The sequence below is a fragment of the Haematobia irritans genome, chromosome 3 (genome assembly GCF_050003625.1).
Source record: "Haematobia irritans isolate KBUSLIRL chromosome 3, ASM5000362v1, whole genome shotgun sequence".
Classification (NCBI taxonomy): domain Eukaryota; kingdom Metazoa; phylum Arthropoda; class Insecta; order Diptera; family Muscidae; genus Haematobia; species Haematobia irritans.
The window spans coordinates 163800679-163815207 of NC_134399.1; the positions used below are offsets into that span (position 1 = coordinate 163800679).

Consider the following 14529-nt stretch of genomic DNA (forward strand, 5'->3'; position numbering starts at 1 on the left):
TGAAATTTGGTACGTGGTGTTAGTATATGGTCTCTAAAAGCCATGCAAAAATTGGTCCATACCGGTCTTAATTATATATAACCCCCATATAAACCGATCCCCAGATTTAACCTCCGGAGCTCTTGAAGGAGCGAAATTCATCCAAGCCGGTTGAAATTTAGTACGTGGTGAAATTTGGTACAAGATTTTATTTCTATAGAAAATTTTGTGAAAATTTCATTTCTATAGAAAATTTTGTCAAAATATTATTACTATACAAAAGTTTATTTCTATAGAAAATTTTGTCAAAATTTTATTTCTATAGAAAATTTTTTCAAAATTTAATTACTATACAAAATTTTAACAAAATTTTATTTCTATAGAAAATTTTGTCAAAATTTTATTTCTATAGAAAATTTTGTCAAACTGAATTATATACATAGTTAATCGGCTTTTTTTTTTTTTTTTGTTTAATATATACCCCGTAACTAACTTACAATTGAGAAGACGGTGTTAAGAAGTTTTAAGATACCTTGCCATCGGCAAGTATTACAGCAAACCAAGTAATTCGATTGTGGATGACTGTATTTAGTACAAAATCGGTCTATATGGAGGCCTTAGCAAATGGTCCAATAAAACTAAATCATATACACTTTGTTATGGGTCTAAAATGTCAGTATATTTTCACTTTGCGGCAACTCGGATAAAAACTACAATTTTTAGAACCCCTAGAAGATAAATCGGGAGTTCGGTGTAATGGGGGCTGAAGAAAGTAGTATGAGACTTTCTGCAAAAAAGAGAAAACTAAAACCTTGGCAGAAAGTGGCAGGGCACTTTCTTTTAACAAAAAAAGGGAGAAGTCATAGCTAATGACTTCTTAGGCGCGTAGATTTCAGAGAGTAGAAATCTACTACAAATCCTATCGAGCAGTGTAGGAAATGATTACCTATAGCGGGGAGAAAAATAAAGCGGGACCAAGTTCAGTTCTATAAGTACAATTTATTTTACCATCCTTTGAGCGATATTGATACTTCGGCTGACGTTGACAAAAGAGAAAGTTACATTTTGTATTTTAATTGAGAAACTTCGCATTGTTCGCAAAATTGACAGATAAAAATACTACCAAATTTATATTACATTTTTAGTATTTAAGAGCTTATACTAAGTAAAGTGTATCACATATATTATTGTTAAACAAGGTTTAACAGGGCTATATCAAAACATGGAAAGATACACACAGTATTCTGCACATTTAATTGTAGTTCTAGAACCTAGACCCCAAATCAGGGGGGTTACTCTGTATTGCGATACGAAAGCAAATGCGATGCGATAGTTAAATGCGTTAAGAGTACAATTCGGTACTCTGTATCACTTGCGCAAACGCTTTCGCAAAGTAAACTGAAAATATGGTAACGCTTTAGCAAAATAAAGCGAAAATATGACAACGCTGGCTGCACAATGTAAACAATAACGAAAATGATAAAAAGAAATGTCAAAAAATTGTAAATAAAAACATTTTAAACAATCTTCCGTTTGGTGCGTGTTCTTTTAAAACTTGCTAATCGTTTATAACAAAAAAGTAATAATTATGGATTCGATAGCGTTATGGTTTGAAGAAAATTAACATGAACGAATTACAAGAAGAATTTTGCGAGATCGGTCAAATATACTCTCCCTAAGTGACCACGGGTAAGAAAATGGAAACTCAAATTATGTGACAAACGTTTTCGAATATTTCATTTTTATAGATTTCGTCTTAATAAAGATGCGTTTATGTATGTATTAAACGCTATTAAAGACGACCTTGTCGTTCCAAATAAATCCACAGCCATTCCAACTCCAATAAAAGTGGCCGCTGCTTTGAAATTGCTTGGACAAGGTGGCTATCTACAAATCGGTCAAGACCATCTTTTAGGACTATCAGAGCAATCTATGTCGCGCTGCTTAAAAGAAGTTTGCGAGGTGATTGAACGAATACTTTGTCCCAAGCACATACAATTTGAGGTAACTGCGGAAGAGACCATAAAGTCTACCAAAGTTTGGAACTGACGTTGCTGTGTCTGTAACTTTTTTGGTTTTTCCCTAAAACAATAAACAATTTAGATACAAATATAAAAATTTAATTGTGCTTACTTACATATTTGTTACTTTGCGATTGCTATTTTGTTTGCGCACGATTTTTGCGATCAACGAACGAGTTTGACATACGCTTTCGCATTATAGAGTGCGGTGATGCCAGATTTGCGAAAACTAGATGCGCAAGGTAGATACGAAAACGAATTACTGAGTACCAATTACTAGATTCGCGACAATTTTTCTTACGCATCGCAATACAGAGTAACCCCCCAGAGGGCCGGTTTAAAAGGGGGCTATATCAAAAACTGTACCGATACTCAATATATTCGGCACACCCCTTTAAGGTCATAAAATACCTCTAGATTTCCAATTTCAAGCAAATTTGGCAAAAACTACGGATTCTAGAAGCCCAAGAAGTAAATCTGGAGATCGGCCTATATGGGGGCTATATCAAAACATGGTCCGACAATCACCATTTTCGACACGAGTCTTTATGGTCCAAGAATACCTCTAGATTTCAAATTTCAGGCAAAGTGGATAAAAACTACGGATTCTAGAAGCCCGAGAACTAAAATCGGGAGATCGGTCTATATGGGGGCTATATCAAAACATGGACCGATACACCCCATTTTCGGCACATCTCTTTATGGTCCTAGAATACCTCTAGAATTCCTATTTCAGGCAAATTGGATAAAAACTGCAATTTTTATAAGCCCAAGACCCCAAATCGGGAGGTCGGTTTATATGGGGACTATATCAAAACTTGGACCAATATATCCCAACTTCGAACTTGACCTGTCTGCAAACAAAAGACGAATCTGTGCGAAATTTCAGGACGATAGCGCCATTACTGAAGACTGTAGCGTGATTACAACAGACAGACTGACAGACGGACATGCTTATATCGTCTTAGAATTTCTCCCTGATCAAGAATATATATACTTTAAATAGTCGGAAATCGATATTTCGATGTGTTACAAACGGAATGACAAACTTATTATACCCCCGTCACCATTCTATGGTGGTAGGTATAAAAATTTAATTAAAAGAACTTCCAGTATAGTTAAAATAAATAACATCTTTGGGAGGACATTTTTGGAGGTGCTTTTAAATTGTACCTTTGGAACAACATCCAATTTTTTTTGCTGGTTTCCTAAATATTTTGTCTTAAATATTTTTTTTAATAAAAAGAAATTGTTGGTATAACATTTTATTCCAGAAAGAAAAGAAAAACTCTTCTTCCAATGTACGTGAACAACCCATAGCTATGTAGTAATTGTTACATTTATTTTGAAACATTTATTTTTGTTTTGTATTTATTTTTTAATTGTAGATATATAATATTTATGTAGTATGCAAGGACAGTATGACAATAATAGTAAAACCACTTGTTAAAAAAAAACAACTTTCTTTTCAACAGTTTTTAACTGTATATTTTATATAATAATTAATTAAGGAATTAATCGATATAATTTTGCAAAAACGACACTAATTTGAGATTTCATTTCAATCAGAGGGGAGTAGCGGAAGTTTGTGAGTGAACGAAAAAATGACATTAAATGCATTTTCTTTGTATTATTGATGTCAAAGTTATAATATTTCATAGAAGACTATTTGTGTGTAATTGCATTGCAATATTTTTGTTGTTTTGATTTTGGTTTTTCCAAAAAGGCCAATTTTTGTTCAATATCCATATTTTTGTTTTGTTTTGTAAAACAATGTAGCAAATATTTGTTTTTATAATACTTAATATCAGTAATTGAATTTAAAAAAAATTGTATAGAAAATATTCGATTAAATTTAATAAAATTTAGTTTTTCTTTCGAGAAAAATTTTCCTGGTTTTCTTTTTCTCTCTCGTTAAAATATTTTATGAATTCAATTGATCATTTAAGAATTTGAACGTTGTTCACCCACTAAAGCGTATAAAGCATGTTTGTAGTGTCCTGAGGTATCACCCTTAATCCAGCTTTTCAAGCTTTTGCCATACATGCGTTCAAAGGCGGCTTTAATATCACCCATATCGATCTGTTGGAATAAACAAATATTTTAATTAATTACTGGCTTATATGTTTTTTAATAAATCTACTTTACCTCACATCTTGTAATTATCACACGTATCAATTGTTTGTCATTAGTTCCTATACCAGCCATGCTTTTGTGTAGACGTGAAGCAAAGTATTCGGCCTTATTATTGACACAACGACAAATTGCAATGAGACCTTCCATTATATCCCCAGAGAATTCCTTTTTGATGGCCTTTTCCAATGAATGACCTGTCATTGTCTCATATTCTTGGAAGATCTGTAAGAAGATACAAAATAGTATTTATTGTAGATGTACTATAAATAGTACCATTATAGAATACAATTCAATACCGCGTTTGATACTATTTCTTTATTAGTTTCCTTACAAATTTATCGATGTCGAATAAACCGTGTATCAAAATTCGGTAGGAAATTACTCTCGGACAGTATACCATTTTGTGACCCGTTTTATAATATATTTTAGACTATTCAGCAAATTGCGGTACCATAGATGGTGAACCTCTTTCTTATCAATGAATGCTGACCGATTCTATGCTTAGTTCAAGGATCTCATTTTTATAACCGACTACTTCTACAAAAAGGGAAAACTTACTCACGGTGGATTTTGTATGATCTAACAAGAAAATTAAAAATTTTAAAAATCTTAAATTTATAAAAAAAATTTAACAGTATTTTATTGCTATAGAAAATTTTGTAAAATTTTTATTTCTATAGAAAATTTTGCAAAAATTTTATTTCTATAGAAAATTTAACAAGAAAATTAAAAATTTTGAAAATCTTCAATTTATAAAAAAAATTTAACAGTACTTTATTGCTATAGATTATTTTGTCAAAATTTTATTTCTATGGAAAATTTTGCCAAAATTTTATGTCCATAGAATTTTTTGTCAAAATTTTATTTCCATAGAAATTTTTATCAAAATTTTATTTCTATAAAAATTTTGGTCAAAATTTTATTTCTAGAGAATACTTTGTCAAATTTTCAATTCTATAGAAAATTTTATTAAAATTTAATTCTATAGAAAATTCTGTCGATATCTTATTTCTATAGATAATTTTGTCAAAAATTTATGTCTATAGAAAATTTTGTCAAAATTTTATTTCTTTAGAAAACTTTATCCAAATTTTAATTCTCTAGAAAATTTTCTCCAAATTTTATTTCTCTAGAAAATGTTGTCAAAATTTTATTTCTATAGAAAATTGTGTCAAAATTTTATTTCTATAGAAACATTTGTCAAAATTTTATTTCTTTAGAAAATTTTGTCAAAAGTTTATTTCTATAGAAAATTTTGTGAAAATTTTATTTGTATAGAAAATTTTGTCAACATTTTATTTCTATAGAAACTTTTCTCAAAATTTTATTTCTAAAGAAAATTTTGTCAAAATTTTCTTTAGAAATAAAATTTTATCAAAATCTTACTTCTATAGAAAATTTTGTCAACATTTCATTTTATTTTCATTTCACATATTTTTATTTCATAATCGAGAAGCCAAGTACAAGCCAAATATGATTATGCATAGCTACAATTTCTATAGAAAATGTCAAAAATTTATTTCCATAGAAAACTTTGTCAAAATGAATTTCTATGGAAAATGTTGCAAAATTTTATTTCTATGGAAAATGTTGTCAACATTTTATTTCTATAGAAAATTTTGTTAAAATTTTATTTGTATAGAAAATTTTGTCAAAATTTTATTTCTATCGAAAATTTTGTCAAAATTTTATTTCTATAGAAAATTAGGCCAAAAATTTATTTCTATAGAAAACTTTGCCAAAATTTTATTTCTATAAAAAATTTGGTCAAAATTTTATTTCTATAGAAAACTTTGTCAATATTTTATTTCTATAGAAAATTTTGTTAAAATTTTATTTCCATAGAAAATTTTGTTAAAATTTTATTTCTATAGAAAATTTTGTCAATATTTTATTTCTATAGATAATTTTGTCAAAAATTTATTTCTATAGAAAATTTTGTCAAAATTTTATTTCTAAAGAAAATTTTATCAAAATCTTACTTCTATAGAAAATTTTGTCAACATTTCATTTTATTTTCATTTCACATATTTTTATTTCATAATCGAGAAGCCAAGTACAAGCCAAATATGATTATGCATAGCTACAATTTCTATAGAATATGTCAAAAATTTATTTCCATAGAAAACTTTGTCAAAATGTATTTCTATGGAAAATGTTGTCAAAATTTTATTTCTATGGAAAATGTTGTCAACATTTTATTTCTATAGAAAATTTTGTTAAAATTTTATTTCCATAGAAAACTTTGTCAAAATGAATTTCTATGGAAAATATTGTCAAAATTTTATTTCTATGGAAAAAAATGTTGTCAAAATTTTATTTCAATGGAAAATGTTGTTAAAATTTTATTTCTATAGAAAATTTTGTCAAAATTTTATTTCTATAGAAAATTAGGCCAAAAATTTATTTCTATAGAAAACTTTGCCGAAATTTTATTTCTATAAAAATGTTGGTCAAAATTTTATTTCTATAGAAAACTTTGTCAATATTTTATTTCTATAGAAAATTTTGTTAAAATGTTATTTCTATAGAAAATTTTGTAAAATTTTATTTCTATAGAAAATTTTGTCAATATCTTATTTCTATAGATAATTTTGTCAAAAATTTATTTCTATAGAAAATTTTGTCAAAATTTTATTTCTAAACAAAATTTTATCAAAATCTTACTTCTATAGAAAATTTTGTCAATATTTCACATATTTTTATTTCATAATCGAGAAGCCAAGTACAAGCCAAATATGATTATGCATAGCTACAATTTCTACAGAATATGTCAAAAATTTATTTCCATAGAAAACTTTGTCAAAATGTATTTCTATGGAAAATGTTGTCAAAATTTTATTTCTATGGAAAATGTTGTCAACTTTTATTTCTATAGAAAATTTTGTTAAAAATTTATTTCCATAGAAAACTTTGTCAAAATGAATTTCTATGGAAAATATTGTCAAAATTTTATTTCTATGGAATAAAATGTTGTCAAAATTTTATTTCTATGGAAAATGTTGTCAACATTTTAATTCTACAGAAAATTTTGTTAAAATTTTATTTCTATAGAAAATTTTGTCAAAATTTTATTTCTATAGAAAACTTTGTCAAAATTATATTTCTATAGAAAATTATGTCAAATTTTTATTTCTATTGAAAATTTTATTTCGGTAGAAAATTTTCTCAAAATTAGATTTCTATAGAAAATTTCGTCAAAATTTTAGATTTATGGAATTTTCAAATTTTCAAAATTTTCAAATTTTCTTTCTATTGAAAATTTTGCCAAATTTTATTTCTGTGGATGGTTTTATTAAAATTTTATTTCTACAGAAAATTTTAGCAAAATTTTATTTCTATAGAAATTTTGTCAAAATTGTATTTCTGTAGAAAATTTTCTCAAAATTTTATTTGAGAAAATTTGATTTCTATAGAAAATTTTCTCCAAATTATATTTCTATAGAAAATTTTCTTAAAATTTATTTCCTATAGTTTTTTTTTTCAAAATTTATTGCTATAGCTTATTTTCAAAATTTCCTTTTTACAGAAATTTTTCTCAAAATTTTATTTCTATTTCTATTTTTTTTAATTTTATTTCTATAGAAAATTTTCTTAAAATGTTATTTCTACAGAAAATTTCCTTTTAGGAAATGAATATTTTGCCAAATCTATTGATCTTCAAGAATTCTGCCAATCTACCAAACAGCAAAAAATCTACTATTGTTGGTGTATGCCATATGGGCTTCACTCTGATTTTAGCAAAATTCGCATATTCATGATTAGCATCATCTACTAATTTGGTGGCATACATAGTTTTTCATGATTGTGAACGATTAATGGAAGGAATATGGCTTGGAGAATTACTTTTTTGAAGACGATTGAGTACCATTTCAACTACGCTAGTTATCATCCCTGGTAACGAGATGCCACTATACCTAATCTAACATAACCTTTATAAAATTATGAACCGATATAGACCAATGTTTGCATAGTAATTAAAAACCATAATCGCGCTTTTTTTAATCCAGAACATTATATAGCCTCCTTATGTGGAAACTTTAACTTCGGAAGCGTACCATTTGAACCGATCTTCATTAAAACCATCTGAAATTCTATGTATCTTCAATTAACACCCAACGATGAGATTATATTATTGTATGCGATTCATGGTTCGGCCCGGCTGAACTTACTGTTGTATATACTTGTTTTCCCATTATCTTACCAATTTCAATTGTTGGTAATTACGTTGACACAAAATCATATTGAACATGCTCTCATCTGTGCCGACACGCAATTCACCAGCCTTAAGAAGTTCACGAGCATCACTTTGAGCGGCTGTGCGATCAGTCAATCCACTTTCATTGCGTGCAGCTGTGCATAGGGAAACCAGCAAGCGTTTAAAATTACCGGAAGTTTCAGATTTCAATTCCGATTCCAAATGAGCACCATACACTGTAAAAAAATTGTTTTAGTCAAATAAAATGCATCAAAGCTAAATCCACAATCTTACATCTCAAATATTGATTTTTAATTGTATGAATTTCCTGATTTGATAGAGTACAAAGAATTTCAATGAGGACATCTTCATCGGTTCCAATACCAGCCATGGCATCATTTAACTCATGACAATAAAAATCCACTATAGGTCTTAGAAGACCCACTAGTAATTTTTCAAAATTTCCACTTGTCTCGGAACGTATATCCTCAATAAGATCTTTCCCAAAATGGGTTTTATATTGACGTTGTATTTCCTTAGAAAGAAAAGAAAACAAAATAAAGGAGGTTAAGAATTTTTTTTGGGGGATTTAAATAGTTTATTACTCACTTGTCTTTGCTCATTGGATCTCCGACATATGATGTTAATCAGAGCATCTTCATCTGTGCCAAAACCTTTCATGGCCTTTCGCAAATCGTGGGCATCTTTAACAGGATCAAAATTTTGAGCTGGAAATACAGTTGGAGTACCCTGAAAGTGATAACAAATATTTTAGTTTGATTTGGATAATTTTATATAAAATCTTATTCTATGGGAATTCACTAAACTATTTTAAAATCTAAATAAAATATGTTCTTATACAAATAGCAATATTTTGGGCCAGGGAAGAATATAGGAGCGAATGAAAAGTATACGAAATTTTAGACTTGCATAATTTTTTGATTGTAATTTTCAGCTAATTTTTTTTATTTAAATTTATTTATTTTATAACGTCATGTCAACAACAATATCTAAGATTTCTAGCTGCAATATTGCTACTTCAATACATTTGTCATATGAACATTTTTAGGGTTTGATAAATATTTTTTTTTTAATATCAATATTTAATATTAAATAAAATTTGTCTATATCTAAGTATGAACTGATATGAATTTCATATAAGGGTGAGTACTATGTTCGAGTTTTCCACCAAAACACTAACCCCCATATTCATAAAAGTTAAATAAACTTTAAACCTACTATTACCATAAAAATTCCTTCGATAAATCTACAGTAAATTATTATGAATATAGGCATAAATTAAAATAACTAAAATATATATGAAGACGATTGTATTTTTATCAAGCCTTGTCACACTATGGATGCAAAATATCCAAGGCATTGATTGCGAAACATTTAATATTTCTAAATTAGTTGAATCAAAAAAGTAACCATGAATATAATGCATGCCTTAAAAGCGAAATAAAAAACTTGGGAAACATTTAAATAAAATCGCCAAGGGATGGTATGGCATAATATGGCATTATGTATGCCGATCGCATACATAAATATGGTATTTTACAAAAAACGAATAGATTGGCAGAGCCAATGGAGGACATACAGAGCAATATATATTAACCCTTTGAGGACGAATGGGACACATATGTTCCATTTCGCATTTCCTTTGTAAAATCTACATTTATCAACCAATTTTATTTCTATAGAAGTTTTTTTCAAAATTTTATATCTATAGAAAATTTGTCAACACTTTATTTCTATAGAAAATTTTATCAAAATTTTTTTTATAGAAAATTTTGTGAAAACTTTATTTCTATTGAACATTTTGTCAAAACTTTATTTCTATTGAAAATTTTGTCAAAATTTTATTTTTTTTATAGAAAATTTTGTCAAAACTTCATCTCTATTGAAAATGTTGTCAAAATTTTATTTCTGTAGCAAATTTTGTCAAAATTTTAGGTAAGGTTAGGTGTCAGCCCGATGTGTCAGGCTCACTTAGACTATTCAGTCCATTGTGATACCACATTGGTGAACTTCTCTCTTGTATATTTCTATATATAATTTTTTTCAAAATTTTATTTCTATAGAACATTTTGTCAAAATTTTTATCAAAATTGTATTTCTATAGAAAATTTTGTCAAAATTGTATTTCTATAGAAAATTTTGTCAAGCGTTTATTTCCATAGAAAATTTGGTCAAAATTTTATTTCTATAGAAAATTTTGTCAACATTTATTTGTATAGCAAATTTCTAAATTTTATCTCTATAGAAAATTTTGTCAAAAATTTTATATCTATAGAAAATTTTTTCTAAATTTTATATCTACAGAAAATTTTGTCAAAATTTTATTTCTATAAAAAATTTTATAAAATTTTTTTATAGAAAATTTTGTCAAAACGTTATTTCTATGGAACATTTTTTTTAAATTTTATTTCTGTCGAAGATAATAGCAGAATTTTATTTCTGTAGCAAATTTTTTCAAAATATTATTTCTATAGACAAATTTGCCAAAATTTTATTTCTATAAAAAATTTTGTCAAATTTTTTTCTATAGAAAATTTTGTCGAAATGTTTACTTTTATAGAGTATTTTATCCAAATTTTATTTCTGTAGAAAATTTTGTCAAAATTTTATTTTTATAGAAAATGTTGTCAAACATTTTTTTATATCAAATTTTGTCAAAATTTTATTTCTACAGGAAATTTTGTCAACATTTTATTTCTATAGAAAATTTTTTCAAAATTTTATTTCTACAGAAAATTGTGTCAAACATTTTTTTCTATAGAAGACTTTGTCGCAATTTTAACTTTTATAGAGTATTTTTTCCAAATTTTATTTCAATAGAACATTTTGTCAAAATTTTATAAATATTTTATTTCTTCTAACTATACAATTATTCTTCGAGCTTTATGGACAGATATAGATTAAGGAACATGGTTAATAGAGCCATTGAAAAGAAAACGCCAGATACAAATTTATACACGCCTGGACTGTACATGTTTCGGTACGGGCGAATGAACCTTTCCACAGCTTTTAGTATAGATCTGGCTGGGAGAGATAACTCAATTTTGGGCCCTTTATGCTAACTCCTTATGAAGAAAACATTTGGGAAATTTCCTCTTACAAATTGAATCATCTTTTCTCCCACTGTACATCATCTTTTCATATAACTTACAAGTCTAAAGGCTGTGGAAAGGTTCATTCGCCCGAACCGAAACACACTGAAAAAAAAATTGTCGTGAGGTCAAAGATTTCATGTCTTTAAAATACGAATGCAAATTTAGCTTAGCATAGAAGACGAATTTCTCTAACATAAAGTTTTTTTCCTTTTCCAAAAGTCGATAAACTTTTCACTTAAGTCGTATTGTCCTTATAATTAAGTGATTTGACATAAAAATGGGTATCATAACATGAAAGAAAATATGTTTGGGCTAAGGCCAACTTGACTCTAATAATTCAGAAAAATTTAAAGACATTTTTTAATTGAAAACAAGTAAGGAAAGTCTAAAGTCGGGCGGGGCCGACTATATTATACCCTGCACCACTTTGTAGATCTAAATTTTCGATACCATATCACATCTGTCAAATGTGTTGGGGGCTATGTATAAAGGTTTGTCCCAAATATAACATTTAAATATCACTCGATCTGGACAGAATTTGATAGACTCTACAAAATCTATAGACTTAAAATTTAAGTCGGCTAATGCACTAGGGTGGAACACAATGTTAGTAAAAAAATATGGGAAACATATAAATCTGAAGCAATTTTAAGGAAATTTCGCAAAAGTTTATTTATGATTTATCGCTCGATAAATATGTATTAGAAGTTTGAGAAAATTAGGGTCATTTTTTCAACTATTCGACTAAGCAGTGGCGATTTTACAAGGAAAATGTTGGTAGTTTGACCATTTTTGTCGAAATCAGAAAAACATATATATGGGAGCTATATCTAAATCTGAACCGATTTCAACCAAATTTGGCACGCTTAGCTACAATGCTCATTCTACTCTCTGTGCAAAATTTCAACTAAATCGGAGCAAAAAATTGGCCTCTGTGGACAAAGGAGTGTAAATCGGGCGAAAGCTATATATGGGAGCTATATCTAAATCTGAACCGATTTGGATGATATTTTGCAAGTTTTTCGAGACTCATAAAATATTGAGATGTACGGAATTTGAGGAAGATCGGTTGATATACACGCCAATTATGACCAGATCGGTGAAAAATATATATGGCAGCTATATCTAAATCTGAACCGATTTTTTCCAAAATCAATAGGGATCGTCTTTGAGCCGAAACAGGACCCCATACCAAATTTTAGGACAATCGGACTAAAAGTGCGAGCTGTATTTTGCACACAAAAATACATCAACAGACAGACAGACAGACGGACAGACAGACAGACAGACAGACAGACAGACAGACAGACAGACAGACAGACAGACGGACATCGCTAAATCGACTCAGAATTTAATTCTAAGACGATCGGTATACTAAACGATGGGTCTCAGACTTTTCCTTCTTGGCGTTACATACAAATGCACAAACTTATTATACCCTGTACCACAGTAGTGGTGAAGGGTATAAATAGCATAATTTCTACTGGAAGTCGAGTCTTAATTTGCAAAATAAAGTTGTCGTTAACTCGTTTTTAAAGGACTTTCATAGCATATGAAGAAAAAAAGCTGAAAAAGCGAAAAATTAAAATTTGCTTCCTAGAACCCAAATTTAAAAGAGAATTGTATCTTAAAAGTATCCTTACTTGTATTCTCCGCTTCTTTGGCTCGGAATCAATACCAAAATTGTTAAAGTAAAGACAAAATCTTTGGAACCGGGCATGCTTTTTTTTCAGTGCATGTACAGTCCAGGCGTGTATAGATTTGTATCTGGCGTTTTCTTTTCAATGGCTCTATTAACCATGTTCCTTAATCTATATCTGTCCATAAAGCTCGAAGAATAATTGTATAATTAGATATAATGCATTTGGACGTCAATTGCCTGTTTCGGTATCAGGCTAATATGAAATATAAAAATTTTATTTCTATAAAGAATTTTGTCAAAATTTTATTTTTATAGAAAATTTTGTCAAAATTTTATTTCTATAGAAAATTTTGTCAACATTTTATTTCTATAGAACATTTTCTTAAAATTTTATTTCTATAAAAAATTCTGTCAAAATTTTATTTCCATAAAAAATTTTTGTCAATTTTTTTTTCTATAGAAAATTTTGTCGAAATTTTTATTTTTATAGAGTATTTTGTCCAAATTTTATTTCCATAGAAAATTTTGTCAAAACTTTATTTCTATAGAACATTTTGTTAAAATTTTATTTCTATAAAAAATTTTGTCAACATTTTATTTTCACGGCAAATTTTGTCAACATTTTATTTCAATATAAAATGTTGTCAAAATTTTATTTCTACAGAAAAATTTGTCAACATTTTATTTCTATAGAATGTTTTTTCAAAATTTTATTTCTGTCGAAGATAATAGCAGAATTTTATTTCTTTAGAAACTTTTTTCAAAATTTTATTTATATAGAAAATTGTGTCAAAATTTTATTTATATAGAAAATTTTGTCAAAATTTTATTTCTGCAAAAAACTTTGTCAACATTTTATTTCTATAGAAATTTTTGACAAATTTTTATTTCTGTCGAAGATAATAGCCGAATTTTATTTCTTTAGAATTTTGTTTTTTTTTTTAAATTTATTTATATAGAAAATTTTGTCAAAATTTTATTTCTATAGAACATTTTTTTCAAAATTTTATTTCTGTCGAAGATAATAGCAGAATTTTATTTCGTTAGAATTTTTTTTGAAAATTTTATTTACATAGAAAACTTTGTCAAAATTTTACTTCAATAGAAAATTTGGTGAAAATTGTATTTCTATAGAAAATTTTGTCAAATTGTATTTCTATAGAAAATTTTGTCAAAATTGTATTTCTATAGAAAATTTTCTCAAAATTGTATTTCTATAGAAAATTTTGTTAAAATTGTATTTCTATAGAAAATTTTGTCAACATTTTATTTCTATAGAAAATTTTGTCAAAATTTTATATCTATAGAATTTTTTTCTAAATTTAATATCTACAGAAAATTGTATTTCTGTAGAAAATTTTGTCAAAATTTTATTTCTACAGAAAATTTTGTTAACATTTTACTTCTATAGAAAATTTTTTCAAAATTTTATTTCAA

General features: G+C 27.3%; 1 protein-coding gene and 2 long non-coding RNA genes across 11 annotated transcripts in view; 1 reads left to right on the forward strand and 2 right to left on the reverse strand.

Annotated features, from left to right (window-relative positions):
• The first annotated feature begins 382 nt into the window (after positions 1-382).
• Positions 383-1963, forward strand: LOC142227928 (uncharacterized). Its single transcript, XR_012720016.1, has 2 exons — positions 383-1668; positions 1728-1963. It is a non-coding gene; the product is annotated as an uncharacterized LOC142227928 (long non-coding RNA).
• Positions 1690-3179, reverse strand: LOC142227927 (uncharacterized). The gene is made up of 2 exons (XR_012720015.1): positions 2117-3179; positions 1690-2061 (listed from the first exon to the last, which is right to left on the reverse strand). It is a non-coding gene; the product is annotated as an uncharacterized LOC142227927 (long non-coding RNA).
• A 142-nt stretch (positions 3180-3321) lies between these two features.
• The window catches only part of AnxB11 (Annexin B11), a 106563-nt gene continuing 95355 nt past the window's right edge, over positions 3322-14529 (reverse strand). For all 9 annotated transcript variants that reach the window (XM_075298160.1, XM_075298165.1, XM_075298159.1 and 6 more), the window contains 5 exons: positions 8944-9084; positions 8629-8869; positions 8341-8570; positions 4149-4358; positions 3322-4082 (listed from right to left, as the gene is read on the reverse strand). In XM_075298160.1, coding sequence (XP_075154275.1) covers positions 3945-4082; positions 4149-4358; positions 8341-8570; positions 8629-8869; positions 8944-9084 — 960 coding nt within the window. In that variant the 3' untranslated portion in view covers positions 3322-3944. The remainder of the gene's footprint in view (positions 4083-4148; positions 4359-8340; positions 8571-8628; positions 8870-8943; positions 9085-14529) is intronic.